The 16,577-nt window shown below is 37.7% G+C and overlaps 1 protein-coding gene across 2 annotated transcripts in view; it reads left to right on the forward strand.

Annotated features, from left to right (window-relative positions):
* The window catches only part of tmem94 (transmembrane protein 94), a 69,906-nt gene extending 60,596 nt beyond the window's left edge, over positions 1-9,310 (forward strand). Inside the window, exons 25-33 of one of the 2 annotated variants that reach the window (XM_030754949.1) lie at positions 445-634; positions 743-820; positions 951-1,036; positions 1,126-1,207; positions 1,801-1,967; positions 2,115-2,209; positions 3,121-3,214; positions 5,311-5,481; positions 5,766-9,310. In XM_030754949.1, the coding sequence (XP_030610809.1) occupies positions 445-634; positions 743-820; positions 951-1,036; positions 1,126-1,207; positions 1,801-1,967; positions 2,115-2,209; positions 3,121-3,214; positions 5,311-5,481; positions 5,766-5,838 (1,036 nt within the window). In that variant the 3' untranslated portion in view covers positions 5,839-9,310. The remainder of the gene's footprint in view (positions 1-444; positions 635-742; positions 821-950; positions 1,037-1,125; positions 1,208-1,800; positions 1,968-2,114; positions 2,210-3,120; positions 3,215-5,310; positions 5,482-5,765) is intronic. The other variant, XM_030754948.1, reaches the window with a different exon arrangement.
* Positions 9,311-16,577: the final 7,267 nt, after the last annotated feature.

Here is a 16,577-nt window from a genome sequence, read left to right on the forward strand (position 1 = left end):
GAACACAGTGGCCTTAGTAACTGTAAAATTAAATACATTTCAAACCACAAGGATTCTTCATGGAGGCAGGTGCCTGGCCAAATTGGAGTAAAGCCAAAGTGGCTTAAGAAGTGTTTCCATTAAGGAGGTGATTCTTAACAGTTTTAGAAATCTTATGCAAAGTTGGGAGAACGTGCCATATGGACAAACCTCGCTGCTACCAAATTCAAAAGTATTGAATTAAGGTACTTTAGTAAATGATAGATTTCAGTTTTTGATTTGTTTAATGCACTTGTAAACATTTTTAAAAATATGTTGTTAGTGTACATTATTTTAACATCAATATTCAGTAATGTATAATCACAAAGTAGCAACATTGAACACTGAATGGGCTTGAATGCTTAACATCAAACTACTGTATAATCCAGATTAGGCATCTGAATTTGGAACCTCTTGGCTTCACAGCATTGCTCTGGACCCTCTGTATCCATCTCAGTGTTCGTGGGAGACATTTGGCTATGCCACTGGGGGAGGATTTAACGGAGAGGCCGAAGGACTGTCTCCTCTGAGACTGTCTGGACAGCTCAACAGTATGGGCTGCTCTGTTACCTTCCACCAAGGAGAGAGTGTGAGCATGGTCAAGCTCATAGAACAGGTTAGATGCACACAGGCCTTCATGTACTCAGTAAGTTGAAGAGTAATTACTGGGTAGGAGTAACCATACATTTATTAATGCATCTACCTTTGGGTGAATGTGTTGCAGGCACGGCACACAACCTACGGCATTCGCAAATGCTTCCTCTTCCTGCTGCAGTGTCAGCTCAGTCTGGTCATCATCCAGGTGACAAAGGACGATTCATAAATTCTGAGCATATTTCTGTTTACACTGCATAAAACATTTTTCTATTTCTCTTTAGCATAGAGACATTTATGGCATCATGTAACTATATGAAGTGTTTCTACTGTTACAGTTCTTAGCCTGTCTAGCTCAGCTTCCTCCTCCCATGAACACCACTGACATCCTCTGGGTGTCGTGCTTCAGCTGCCCTCTGCTAAGGTACATACATACTATACATATGAAAAAAAATCAAAAAACTAGTAATTCATAGTTAATTTGTTGTGTCATGATTTGTTTTCCGTTGGCAGTGTGTCACTTTTGGGAAAGCCTCCTGATAATTCAGTCATGACTGTTGCCACAGGGAAGAACCTGGACGCAATCCCAAAGAAGGTAGTATCACTGGAAACTATGTTACAAAAGCAAGTATGAAGAATATAGTATATTTATCTAATATTATCCAGAGTTTTATTGTTTACACACTGTATATCTATTTCCAATTGAAGCCTTTAAAAAAAATCTCGTTTAAAAGGGCTAACCTCAGAAAATGTATTAGTTACACATGCAGCCATAAAGAGAACTGCAGTGGACATTGTGCTGTTTGTATTTGCACACAGCTCATACTTGCATGACGTGTTTGAGCTTGCACCTGGCAAAACAGTAAGACATGCGCAAGAATGTTCTGCACTATTATGTTGTATTAGTTCATGTACTGTTTACCTCGGTATCAGTCACATGACAACAAAGTTGACTTGGATATGATGAAGCTACCAGTGCAAAATATATGTTGCATAGCTTGGTTAAAGCTAGCCATTCTAGCTAGCCACACTCTATGCCTATTTTGTAACATTAGCTGATAAAGTGATTTGAAAAGGAACAGCTAAGTTACCAGATCAGCCACAGGAATATGGATGGATTAGCAGAAGAAAATGGATAAATCAAAAGACCTTGACTTTGTGTATGTCTTTGTCAACCTGTTTAACCAGACTCAGAATTACTTCCTGGGCTGTTTCTTATTGAAGTTCGGCCTGACTGTGTGTGCCTATCTGTTGGCCTTTGGGTTCAGCCTACAGGCAGTCTGTCTCAGCAATTCGTCAGGCTGCAACCTGACCTCAAACAATGCCAATGACTCCTGCAGTATATTTACAAAGAGGTAGGTATAGCGGTAACCTGCAACAGCTGTGCCACTCATAAACTTACTGCTTACATTAATTACAACACATCCCAGGAGCTAGTTTAGCAATGATGAAGAAAAAGTCAGCAGCATGTATTAAACAAATATATTTCCATGTGTTTGCAGAATTTCACCTGAGGCACCTAAATGGTTCTCTGAGCTATCCAATGGCCTGCTGATGACTCAGAAAGTCATGGCAGGGTTTCTTGTCTTGCACACAGGTGGGAGCTCCTTTATACATATGCACAGGGTTCCCACTGATTTCCTAAAAAGTCTGAAATTTAAATAAAGAAAATAAGTCTTAAAACATCTTATAATTCCCATAATTTTGCTATTTAATTAAATTAAGCTATAGGTATTAAATTTGTAGATGCTGCGTTTAAGACTCATAGTAATAAATTTTAATTTTAATTTCATATTATTTGCCCATTGTTCTCAGTTTATCCATTTCAGATATATGAATTTATTTCAACAGAGTTAGATACGGCAATATGAAACCAGTTTCAGCAGCATGAAGAGAAATGAATGTAGCCTTTAACAGTGCAAAAACATTTCCTTCTGGATTTGTCCTCCCGTAATTTAAGTGAACCTGGCATTAAAACAGTTTAAAATCATAGCATTACCCTGGCTTTAAACTTTTTTGTTTTAAACTTCTTCGTAGTCCCACTATTCAGCATTAAACACTGGTTGGCCACTGGGCTAAAAGAGTGGAAAACACAGCTCAAAGTGACATCAAATTCTCCGTTTTGTCCGACCAACAGAAATTGAAAGAGATTCACTTTGCTCTCACATTCTGTGCTTTAAAGAATATTGCATTATTGAATAGTTTTATAGTTTAGGCCATAGTTATTTGGACAAGGACAGAATTTTTGTAATTTTGCCTCTTTTAAATCAACCAACCAAGCTGTGATTGAAGTGCAGACTGTTAATTCTAGGGGTTTAGTTGTTGAGGTCATTTTTATACATAGTTTCCCATTTTCAGAGGCTTAGAAGTAATTCAAAAAACGAACATAATTTTAAATGTAGGGATTGTTTTTGACGGCTCAGTTTTAACAACAGTCAAACTCCCTTCTGTTTTCTTTTTTCTTTCTTAAAATCAACCTTCTGTTTTTGTTGTTTTCTCATTTTACAGTGGTGATCTCCCTGAGCTATGTCCACCGTTCTCAGCCTTTGTGGAAAAAGAGCCCGTTCAGCAATACCTGGTGGTGTGTCACTGTACCCGTGCTGTAAGTAATTATGTCCTCTGGATAATGCTGTAGCCCAGTCATTAGCACTATCTTTGCAAACAGCAAGGCTTGATTCAAGCCGCCCCCCTTTTAGTGATTACTAAGACTAGAAAATTGCTGTATAAATACTGGTACATTTAGCATTAGATACTGTGCTTATGACAGGGTTAAAATTAACAGATTGGTGCTTGATTTCATCTGTTTATCCATGCAATTTGATTTCATTACTGTTCCATAATTTTTATGGTGACTTTCAAAGTGAATGCAGTGTTATTTGTTGCAAAGCTAGAATCAAATGTTGCAGCAATGTGACCATGTGTGTTAGAGAACCCTGAAATGCATGCAGTACAATGCAAAAGTCTTCAGCCATGCCTCATTTTTTAAGGTTTTAAAATATAAAACTGTTGCACCTATTTTCTAGGAAAATAAGTGCAGCAGTTTATTGAAACATATGCAAACATAATATGCATATGCAATACAGTGGATAAGGCAAAAACAGAGTTTGTACAAGTATAACAAGCTTGAAAGTCAATATTTGGGATGACCAACCTGAACTTTCTTAGGCAAGCTTTCTTGTAACTGCTCTGAGTAGTCTTAGGCAGTAGTTCTCTAGACTTCTTGAAGTACATTCTAAAGCTCTTCTTTGGATGTTGGCTGCCTTTTTTTCCCATTATGCTTCATTAATGTTGAGGTTCAGGATCCACTGTGTATTTTTCTATCTAGGTATGCTTTCACTGTATTGGTAGGGTACAATCATTGTCATGCTAAAAAATGAAGATGTTGCCAATCAGATGCTTTCCTGGTGTTACTGCATGGTAAATAAAAATGTGATGACACTTGTATGCATTTAAAGATTCCCAACACAACCGACTGAAATGCAGCCCATTACCATGACAGAACCTCCCCCGTGTTTTTCAGATGGCTGTAGACACTGCTGACCTCCTCTGTCACTGATATTTCATTACAAGTCTTGTGTAATTTGGCATACCTCAGCATTCTTCCTTTGTTTCTCTTCCTTAAGACTGGCTTTTTAGCAGCCACTCTTCCATGGAAACCATTTCTCCAGCAAACCATATATGGATCAGCTGAAGAGCAAGTTGCATTTCTCAGATGCTGTTTCAGGTCTTTGCTGGATTTTTTTTTTCCAGATTTTTTTTTCCTATTTTAGATGTCACTAGATTGCAGATTGTAGTCAACTGAATTCTGTTTTCTTACCCCTCCCAATTCAAGTAGCCTGTACCCTCGAACCACTGTGGCCACCTGGCAAATTTCTACTACTGCTTGTGTGTTCTGGACCAGATCAGTCCCGGAATCTTTTGCTGTCTGGGAACACTGTCAGTCCATTGTTTATCTGAACTGTCAAAATGCCAGGTGAGAAGCACCCACATTTATTTACTCTGGAGGAGGATTTAAATCTTTGTGAAAGGAGTCTGATATGGGTCGATGAGACAGTGACGCTCAATTCTGTCTGATTGTTAGTGAAGCTTTCTTTGAAGTGGATCAAACATTTTTGTTGAAACTCATATGATGATTTTTTATTTATTTATTTTTTTTAAAGGACACTTGAGCTTAACACCTAGCATAAAGTTAGCCTTTAACCAGCTGTTGTTGTTTAGCTGGTTCATTGTCAGCTATCTGGAGGTGAGTGTTGTGCGGCAGGATTACATGATAAAGTACCTAAAGAGTTAAAATGGGTTATTTGCTGAGTTGTCTATGTAGACACAACACTGGTTCATCACTTGAGTTAGGTGTCCGTTTTTATGCTTTGATGACTGTTAAGTGAATTAACAAACAAAATATTCCTCTGAAAGTGATCAGTTACAAGGACTGGTCTAAAAATGAGTGAAAAAGCAGCAAATGTATTCTCTAAAGCAAAATATAATAAAATGAGTGTGGCTCAAAACTTTTACACAGTACTGTAGTTTTACTGTTTACCTTACAGTTGTCAGTATGTAGGATGCAGGGATAAGCACCATAAGATTCTGTCTTATGATACTTCACTGTTTTAGTCATTTATACATTATAATAAACGCATTTGGGATTGCCTTAGTTTTTGAGTCCTTATGTGTGATTCCTTTCTCTGTACTTCTCACCAGACTGCTCAGCCAAGTTGTTCAGGCCACAGTGGATTACCAGTTGTGGCGTGACCAGAGCAGCGTGCTGTGCTTTAAACTGGCTGACATACCGCTGGAGGCCTGGCTGTTGGTCTCACTCTCCCCCCTGCTGGTGGTTGTGGTCAATGAAGTGGTGAAGCTACACGAGATACGGTATGAAATAAAAGAAGCTGTTGCAGATAGATGAGTAGTGTTGGAAAAGAGGGATAGAATAAAATTGGTAGAAAATGTGATTCTGTACAAATGTCAGAAACAAGAAGGGGAGAAGGAAAAGCATATGTGGTGGTTATTAAGGACTTTTTTAGATATCAGATCAGACTTCATTTTTCTCTCATCCTCCACAGAGCAGGGAAGGGTTAGACTGCTAAACCAGAAAAACACAGCAGATTTTTCTGTGGTGATCATGAGCTCTGATTTGTCCTCTCTGCTCTTTAAAGGGTGCGAGTTCGATACCAGAAGAGACAGAAGCTGCAGTTTGAAACAAAGCTGGGAATGAATTCTCCGTTCTGAAGTTGGCTGGTGTGGCAATACCAGTCTGTCCCTACTGTAAAAGGCAGGGTGCAAGCACCATACTGTAATAGCCAATATTACCACTTCAGCCCAACTGCACTGCAGCCAGGTGGAGCAAAAGTTGGACATCATGATGGAGGCTTTGACATGTTTGTTCAAGCTTCTGGGACAGTTTTTTTAACTGTTGATTCATTACCTGAAGGGCAGGGGAAAGGAAGCTTTGAAAGCATCAGTTTAAACTACATATAAAAAAAGCCAAAAGACAGTTGGTCTGGGTTTGTACTCTGAAAGGCATGAAGAATAATTTCTGAAGTAGTTCATGCTCCCTCACCTTCACTTCTGTTCATCTGTGACTTTTGCATGAGTTTCTCTCATCTCCAGGAATGTTCCACTAAATGCTGCTTCACTTTCAGAGGATCTTGATGTGATGTTTAATGTCATCCAACCACACATTGAATTTTTGCATATCATCTGACTTGCCTTCATTAATTTCCTTATGAAATAGAAACACACAGGGCTGAAAAAAGGCAGTTTGTACCTATGGAGCCCCAAAGTGTGTGGTAATTATGATTCAAGGAAAGGAATGAGTACGTTTGATGCACTTATTTCATTATACACAAAAACAAACAGTCTAATGAACTTTGCTTCTGAAAACATTTGAGGAGACAAATAAGATACACAGCTGGTGAATTTGTTTTTATTTTGGTTTGAAAATGCCTAGATTATTTTGTAAATGAAGTTGACCCTTTAGAGTCAAAAAGGAAAGTAAAGCAGGGAAATGGCTTTAGGCAAACCTACCTTGTGATTTGTAAGTATGAGCATGCAGTCATTTGGTTTCTCAGTCAGATTTGCTGCTGTGTTTCGGTTTGTTTACTGCAGCAACTAGTTCATTAGGTGATTTAGAACTAACAGGAACTCCTGAGGTTGTTGAGCTTGTAAGAGGGAAGAACTCTTGTCATGAAAAGTCAAAACAGCTTGACACTGAATCATTTTTTTTTATCATAGTTTCCACACCTTGGGGTTTCATGTGTAATACAGGATATAGTGTTGACTCTACCTCTTTAAAAACAAAACAAAACAAAAAAAAAGGCTCTTCCTAGGCTTCCTCAACCTTCTGTTATTATGCCCCAAAACCACCTTTTAATCTTTACTGTGGTAGCCTGGAAGATATTGCTGTTCAGTTGTATTTTGCTACAAATGTGCTTGTGTTTTTTTGTTTGTTTTTTCTGAATTCCTAAGCTAAGCCTAGGTCATAAAGTACAATACATTAATGAGATTGAGGATTGAATATGATAGTTTTATATGCATTTGCATTATGTGTGTGAGAGAGATGGGTCTACTCTGTGCAGAACAATGTTCATCTGGTATGTTTACAATACCAGTCCTCTGAAAGGTGCTTCATGTCATTCAGTTGCCTTCCTGCTTACTTCATGTGTAAAACCTGAACATACAGGAGCTCAGGATTTTCTTTTTAGTATTAAACAATGATCAGCAGAATGATTCAGATTAACCCAGATTTCAGATTTAATTTGCTAAGCTGTCCGGCCTGTTCCCCAAATTTTAAAAACTCCAATTTTTAGCTCCGCTGTCTCAAAGACAATGTTGAGGTATTGTCATAGCCTCGACGTTGGTGGCGTCTGTTCCATAAAAATTTTAACGTTGACCATAACTGAAGAATGGCCTAGAATGTTCAAATTCACACCAAAGATACATTCACTAAAAATCTCAGTGAACTTGACCTGAAGGTAATGGTCAGAGGTCAAGTTTTCTGAAAATCTTGTGAACGTGATAACTCAAGAACAATCTCACCTAGGTTGTTCAAATTCACACCATAGATTCATTTACCAAAAATCTTGAATGGGTTTGAATCTCGGCAACCTTGACCAAATTCACAACATCGATGCATCCAAGCTAGAGCCATCAGAAATAGCCAAGTGTTGACACCTGCTCCGCAGGGCTCCTGTTTTAAAATTAGTACGAAACACTGAAAGTAAATTTTGCCAAGGGCATGTTATAATCCTGTAGGAGGCCTGGAGCCCCAAATGATTAATTGTTAGTTATTTTTCAGAAAAATATATTAATCCCAAATATCCATCTATATTTTAAGATTAAATTATGTATATACAATATAGAATTTTTTTTCTTACGTAAAATATATAGGAATTGAGTTGAATTCACATATTCAGGGTGCAAATTTGACACTATTCAGTGGCTGTTAAAGTTGAAGTAATTGTGATTAAAAGCTAAATTTCTTCCATGTATATGTCCTAAATTTATGTAGAGTTTTATAAATATTTGTCACTGTAACGAGTAATGTTGACAAATGTTTTATCCATTTTCCATCCCTCTGCTCCTAAACAGATTTGCAGTCAGAGTAACAAACTACGATACAGATTATATTCCCTTGCAATGAGCACATTACTGCTTCAGACGCAGAAGACATGCAGTTTTTCTTATTATACTGCTTTCTAGTCAACATGGGGGACAAGTTCAATTAGTTCCCAATTCTGAGGTCTGTTGCTGAGCCACCCTTAAAGGTGTAGTGTGTAAGATTTAGTGACATCTAATTGAGCATAGGGCAGGTGTCATCAACTACATTTGTCCAAGGGCCAGAATTTTTTCTCTGCAGACAGTGTGAGGGCCAGGTGCTCCTGTAAAGTAAAATAAAATTAATATTGTATCCTAAGTAATATACTGTCATTTGATATATCAATTCAAATTTATACAATTCTTAATGATGTTCTGTGCAAATCTTGCACTTACATGTTCTTCTGTTATGTTGGCGGTTGTTATAGAAGCACCACAAATGTGCACAATTGTTCTCATTATAGATAACATGAGCACGGGAACCAATAAAATGTTAAATGAGAGCAACAAGTTTATCTATACATGATCTACTTTCCAGAAGGCAGTTTTGTTGATTTTTTTTTTTTTAAATGAATTTAAGAACATATGAAGAGTTCAGATGCAAAACCCTCTAAAATAGACTCACCTTCAGCTGTGTTTACAATCTGATCACCACCAACAAAAGCCAGCTCCTCAGTTCAGCGCAGTGCTGAAAATACTTGAAGTCACATGGTCTGATCTTACATTCTGATTGGTTCTAGACACATGGAGGTTTTTGCGGGCAATGAGAAGTGGCGTTTTGATCATTCATACTAGTCAGAGATGGGTATTTAACGGGTTATGACACATGATTTGATTGTCGTATAATGCAAATGGAAAGGATACCGTAAATATCATTTTCTCATTTTTGACGGAGGTGGCGGTTAGCGGCTTTTGCATCCGAACTCTTTTTCCTTTTTTCCTCCTTACTAGTCTAGGAAAGCTCTGGCCGGATGTGGTCCGCAGGCCTAGGGGTTACTTGCTTGAGACGGTGCTTGTTTTGTCTGTTTAGGGCTACTACATATAGAGGGTTTGCTGCAAGTAAACAAACACGCAGCAGCTGTAATTTTCAGATGATTACACTCGTGATGACATCATTAAACTATAGAAATTGTTTAAATCATACAAAAGGGACCATTCATTCCGTTAATTATAAGTGTTATTTTTATGTTTGGGGTCGAGAACTAAAATCCTGGTTGCAACCCAGTATACTCAGTTTTACATGTGTGCCTTTTTAAAATTCATAGCGGTAAATCTTAAATTCCATGTTTGAGGGGGGTGGGTGTCTGGATATTTACAAATAATAAGGTGCTAAATGCACAATTTTCATTTTGATTGCACCTAAGCAACAGAGGTGAAACCACTAGAAACTTCTACAGTCATGGCCGAAAATGTTGGCACCCCTGAAATTTTTACAGAAAATGAACTATTTCTCCCAGAAAGTTATTGCAATTACACATCTTTTGTTATGCACATGTTTATTTCCTTTGTGTGTATTGGAACAACACAAAAAATAGAGGGAAAAAAAGCCGACATTCATTTAATTCTGCGCAAAACTCCAAAAATGGGCCAGACGAAATTACTGGCACCCTCAACTTAATATTTGGTTGCACACCCTTTGTAAAAAAAAATAACACCTCTCAACTGGAATTCTGGACCACTCTTCTTTTGCAAACTGCTACAGTTCTCATATCTGAAGGGTGTCTTCTCCCAACAGCAATTTTAAGATCTCTCCACAGGTGTTCAATGGAATTTAGATCCAGACTCATTGCTGGCCACTTCAGAACTCTCCAGCGCTTTGTTTTCATCCATTTCTTTGTGCTTTTTGAAGTATGTTTGGCGTCATTGTCCTGCTCAAAGACCCATGACCTTGGATGCAAACCCAGCTTTCTGACACTGGGCCCTACATTGCGACCCAAAATCCTTTGGTAATCTTCAGATTTCATGATGCCTTGCACACAGTCAAGGAATACAACGCCAGAGGCATCTTTGAACCTTTACCATATTTGACTGTAGGTACTGTGTTCTTTTCTTTGTAGGCTTTGTTCTGTTTTCAGTAAACAGCAGAATGATGTGCTTTACCAAAAGGCTCCATCTTGGTCTCATCTGTCCACAAGACATTGTCCCAGAAGGATTTTGGCTTACTCATGTACATTTTGGCAAACTGCAGTCTAGCTTTTTTATGTCTCTGTGTCAGCAGCGGGGTCCTCCTGGGTCTTCTGCCATAGTGTTTCCTTTCATTCACATGTTGACGGATAGTTCGTGCTGACAATGATGCACCCTGAGCCTGCAGGACAGCTTGGATTTCTTTAGAACTTGATTGGGGCTGCTTATCCACCATCCGGACTATCCTGCGTTGCAACCTTTAATCAATTTTTCTCTTCCGTCCACATCCAGTGAGGTTATCTACAGTGCTGTGGACTATAAACTTATTGATTATATTGCGCACCGTGGACAAAGGAACATCAAGATCTCTGGAGATGGACTTGTAACCTTGAGACACAACTTTGGTTCTCAAGTCCTCAGACAGTTCTCTTCACCTCTTTCTGTTCTCCATGCTTAATGTGGCACACACAATACAAAGACTGAGTCAACTTCTCTCCTTTTTATCTGGTTTCAGGTGTGATTTTTATATTGCCCGCACCTGTTACTTGCCACAGGTGAGTTTAAACAAGCATCAAATGCTTGAAACAAAGTTTTTTTGTTGTTGTTTTTTTAACCCACAATTTTGAAAAGGTGCCAACAATTCTGTCCGGTCCATTTTTGGAGTTTAGCATGAAATTATATGGATTTTGGCTTTTTTTTTTCTTTCTTTTTTTGTGTGTTTTTCCAATACAATTCTGGGGGAGACTGAAAATCCTTCAGCTGCAGTTACAGGAGAGAGAGAGCATATCTCTCCCATATTGGCTTCTCTTCATTGGTTCCCTGTTAAATCCAAAATTGAATATAAAACCTTCTCACATAAAAGGTCTTGAACAGTTCCAAGGGTATTTAAAAGTAGAATGGGAGGCAAAGCCTTCAGCTTTCAGGCGCCTCTTGTGTGGAACCAGCTCCCCATTTGGATTCAGACAGACATCCTATTTTTAAGGTTAGACTTAAAACTTATCTTTCTATTTATTTTTTATTCACCTCTTTTCACTCTGTGTTTATATGCCACTCTGCATTTAATCATTTATTATTAATCTTTGACTCTCTTCCACAGAATGTCATTTGTCCCGTTTCCTTCCCCTCACCTCCAACTTGTGACAGATGGCTGCCCCTCCCTGAGCCTGGTTCTGACTGAGATTTCTTTCTGTTGGAAGGGAGTTTTTCCTCCCCACTCTCAACAAGTGCTTGTTCAAAGCAAATTGTTGGGTTTTCTCTGTATTATTGCAGGAATTTTACCTTACAATAAAAAGTGCCTTTAGGTGACTGTGATTTGGCGCTATAAAAATAAAATTGAGTACATTATACACACAAATTAAGAAAAACATGTACAAGAGTGGTTACAAATAGATAAATAAAACCTTTTAAAATGTTACAGTGATATCAGAGAATGCAGTTTCTTTTTTTTCTTTCTTTTTAAATCTGGATTCAAAGCATTTGAATTTAAAAACTTCATTTCAGTCTAAATTCTACTTCGAAATAATGCGCTCAGCTTGAACACTGTTATGTAGAACATGAGCAGAGAATTAAGAATTTTTAAAAAGCTCTGTTTGCTGTTACCCACACTGTAGAGCAGGGATCATCAACTACATTTGTCCAAGGGCCGGAACTTTTCTCAGCAGACAGTGTGAGGGCCAGATGCTCTCATAAATTAAAATACAATCAGTATTTTATCCTGAGTAATATATTATCATTTGATATATCAATTTTCCTTTCAAAATTATGCTATTTTTAATGATGTGATGTGCAAGTCTTGCACTTAGTGTTCTTCTCTGTTATGTTGACAGTTGCTATGGAGACACTTCAGTTGTGCTCATATGAAACAACAAAATGTTACATGAGAGCAACAAGTTCATCTCTGCACAATCTACTGTTCAGAAGGCATTTTTGTTGGTGATTTTTTTTTTTTTTAATGAATATAGAAACATGAGTTCAGATGCAAAATCATCTAAATCTGCCTAGACACTATGGTAAATTTTAGTAATTTCATTTCACAGGCAATGGCAAGTTGCCTTTTTGTTCAAAAATGTAAATACAGTAATTTCCCTACTTTTTAATGAATAATATTTTGTTTTCAGGCAAAGCCAGCTAAATCTTCAGTCTGTCCTCAGTGTGAATGAAGGCAAAAGGCACAGATATCAGACTCTGATAAAAAGATTTTGACACAGATACACACATAAAGCAAGTTAGAGGTCACAGTGGGATTCAGCAAGTGGGGGGCCCTAAGATTGGTTGTAGTGGCTCAGCGTGGGGTAAAGAATCACAGTTCACAATAATTTCTGTTGTGGGCTCCAGCAGATTTTCTTTGTGTGCAGGCTGTGATCAGCTGCTGCCGAGTTTTACTGCTCTTTGTGGATTTACACAACTGAATTCAACAAGATGTTACCCAATATTTCACAAGCTATCTTGGCTGATTTCCACCCCCCCTACATTGACAGTATACTGTTTATACTGTCTTTATACTGACAGTATGCAATTTGTATAAAGGTGGAATTTGGTGATTGAATCTAGGCATCATCAGCTTAAATTCAGACTAATCTCTGCTACACTTGATGTAATCGAACTATGAGCACGAACACCACAGCTGCTGTGCACCAGCCCATCACAGAGCTTTACTGTAACTTCACCACAGTACAGCAAGGTAACCCAAGAATCGCGACCACAACCTACAGACATCTGCACTCGGTCTGACCCTTTGTAACCCTTGAGCACAGTGTGATAAGATAAGATAAAACTTTAATGATCCCACAACGGGGAAATTTGCACATTACAGCAGCTCAGTACAAAGAAAAATGAAAGGATGAATACAACAAATGAAATAAAATAGAATAGAAAACATTATATACATATCAATATCAATACACATATACACACATAAACACACACATCAAAACACTATATACATTTGTAGCCGGTTAGGTATACACAGCATACACAGTATGCATTATATTGGTGAGAGTGTAATAAATAAAATATATATGCACTGTATGGCTAAAGTGATGGCAGTGGAGGTAAAGTGTAGAGTGATTCATGACATCATGATGTGTTATACATGATGTCATGAATATATATGATGTGTTATATATAAATGATACATGGGTCAATATCAGTATAAAGTACCTTTTGGTGTCCTCATCAGAATCAATAAATTAGTGTTAACATGTTTCAAAATAATGAAAATTTTAGGTATTATTACAAATGTGGATACACTGACACACACATGTCAATTTCTTAAAATGAATTTCACTAATTTTATACCATTTTCTTTGGTTGGATGTAATTGTTTCTGCTCTGTCCCGTACGCTGGTCTGCTCCTTTCAAACAGTGTAAAAAGGCAGTAAATGGCACAAAATAAAAATACTTCTTAAATGTTCTTATTACTCTTACCAAATTCTTGGGTAAAACAAACCATTTTGATTTTTTGGTCTCCATTTTTATTATTTTATTTAACGTTTTGTGCACGTCCCTAAAACTACTGTCCACCCTGTCATCATGGAGTAATTGCCCCTTTAAGAGATCAACTAATGAAATCAGTAACATCAGCACCCTGAATCTGTCTTTCTTCAATGGAGGTTGAAACAGCTGTGGCAGTTACAGTGAGTAGCTACACTTATATTTCCTAATTTTCATGTAATTATATTGGCAGTTAGGTGTGGTCAACCTTAACATGTCCACCCTGTCAGAGAAAAAGCAGATTAATAGAAAAAGTTTTCATAAAGTTTAAATATATTTTGAAAACATCACGTGGTCTCCTTCAATAACCAGTAACTTTGGTAGCTGATGGTCCACCGTGTGCTTCTTAGATACTAAATTAATCCAAAAATGTCCACCCTGTTGCCAAACCCCACGACAGGGTGGACTTTGTATTGTATAGTTGGGACTTTTATTTTTTACATATTTTGATGAGATGGTGATAATTTAAGAGTTCTTTGAACTTTTTTTTCTCAAATTAGGCTCACACAATGCTAAAAAGGGTCCATCATTGGTGAGTTTTGTATTGTCTTTTTAAAGCAATGAGTTCAGGTGGAGCAGAGACAGCACGGAAAAAAGAGAGAGAGGTGTATCCTGCTGCCTTTACTTGGTGTGGGAGAAATGCATCAGTACAGTTGAGATTTTTATTTTTTTAAATAACATCCTTGTTGCTACAAGATTCCACCCATCCATCCATTCTCTTCTGCTTATCCTGTTCAGAGTCGCGGGGGGGCTGGAGCCTATCCCAGCTGACACAGGGCGAGAGGCAGGGTACACCTGTACAGGTCACCAGAGAACATGCAAACTCCACACAGAGTGGGAGAGAGGTCAGGCCAAAGTGGAATCAAACCCAGACCTTCTAGATGTCATTCTAACTGTGAGGCAGCAGTGCTAACCACCACGCCACTGTGCTGCAGAGAAGACCTTAGACCCTATTATAAATCTTAACTGTGATGCAAAAAGCTTATGAATGTTCATATTTATATTTTGTAAGGTTCACTTTTGTTGAGAAAGCTCTTAATAAATCTACTCATGTCAGCATTTAACACATTTTTTCCACCCTGTCATCTCACTGTCCACCCTGTAATTTTTCAGTTTTTTGAAAATAATCAAGTTATCGTCACAAGTTAGTAAAAGATTTTCACGTTTTCTTAATAAACAAATCACTGCCAAATAATATTTTTTGAAAAACTGAACCGGTTCGCGGTTTTTAGAGATTTTATTTAAAAAGGAAAACACAGCTATCACAGATTCTTTGAAGACACAAGCAATTTGCAATTATTTCACTATTTTCAAAAGCCTTATTTTACCAAATAAATACTATTATTGAGCAAAGGACAAACTAGCTATCTGAAAATGTATAATCACGTTGTTATGAAAATGTATATATTTTCATTTGACGTTGTCCATGACAGGGTGGACATATTTTACAATGTGCTCATTCTTTATCTGCTTGCAGTAAATTCATAAAAAGTGTGGGAGCTTAACCAACATTCATTTATAACAGCCTAAAATCAACTTGATACAATGGATATGAAATTAGTTGGGAAATTGAAACTTTTTTTTCCGGACGATTTACGAAGTCCCAAAAGCACTTTTTGGTGATATTGACCCACATAAATTATATGGTTTTAACTCTGTGATAAACCCGGGGTTGGATACTCCAGAACGATTGTCCCTTAATGTGTTATTTTTCCTCCATTTAGGCTCAGATTGGTTTGATGTTAGAAAGCGTGCAGTGACCAGAAATAAAAACTTCCTTCAGATGAGTTAAACGTAAAGTAACGAGTCTGTTTTGAAAATGTAAGGAGTATAAAATACAGATATTTGTGTAAGGGAGTAAAAGTAAATCAGAAAATTATATACTCAACTAAAGTACCTGTAAAATCTACTTAAGTACAGTAACGAAGTACTTGTAGTTGTTACTTCCCACCTCGGCTCATGAATGATATCAAGTCATTTTGAGTAAGAAAGAACATCCCTGTCACAAAGTAGAAGGAGCAGGCCTGCATAAAATGTTACTCCTTTAAAATTCCAACCTTTGCGATGAAGGGATATGTTCTTGTCTAAATTGCCTGCATAAAATCCCGTGTTCGCACTCTGTTGTGAAGTAAGATGTAAGTATATGTGTAGTGGCAATCCAACCACCAAAAGACCACTTGAGGGAATCTGAAGCCATTTCCAAAGCGCTGTGGTGAAAAGACTGAGGTCTGTGGTGTCTAATACTTCCAACACTTTATTTATCACTTAAATCTTAAGAACATCTACAAAACTTGAATGCATGATGCCAAGATAAAAATAGGCTCCAAAAGACAGTGCAAAAAAGGATTAAAAACAGGGCATAACCCTCAGAACCAACAACCACACACGGTTGAAAAACTGTGGCTTCCACCTGGCTCTAATTCCCTACACCGGTGCCCCTAAACGCCTTCCTTATATACAGTGAACAACCAATCTAAAACCCGTGCCCCCTGGTGCCCAAGTGACATTACTACATAACATCGAAACCTAACAGACAATATACTACACATAAAAATTGGCGACAACAATATGTAAGATGCGCATTTTGTAGTCTATCTTCTTCACATTGTAGTTTCAACAAGGCGAACATCGGCGTCACACTGTTAAGGAGTCCTACACATAGACATATTTATGTATGTGTGGTCTTACTTCTGTTTTACTAAACCGAGAACATCATCCGGCACAGCGAGAAGTGGATTTAAAGAATTCCGGTTGAC

Source organism: Archocentrus centrarchus, chromosome 19 (assembly GCF_007364275.1).
Source record: "Archocentrus centrarchus isolate MPI-CPG fArcCen1 chromosome 19, fArcCen1, whole genome shotgun sequence".
Taxonomy (NCBI): domain Eukaryota; kingdom Metazoa; phylum Chordata; class Actinopteri; order Cichliformes; family Cichlidae; genus Archocentrus; species Archocentrus centrarchus.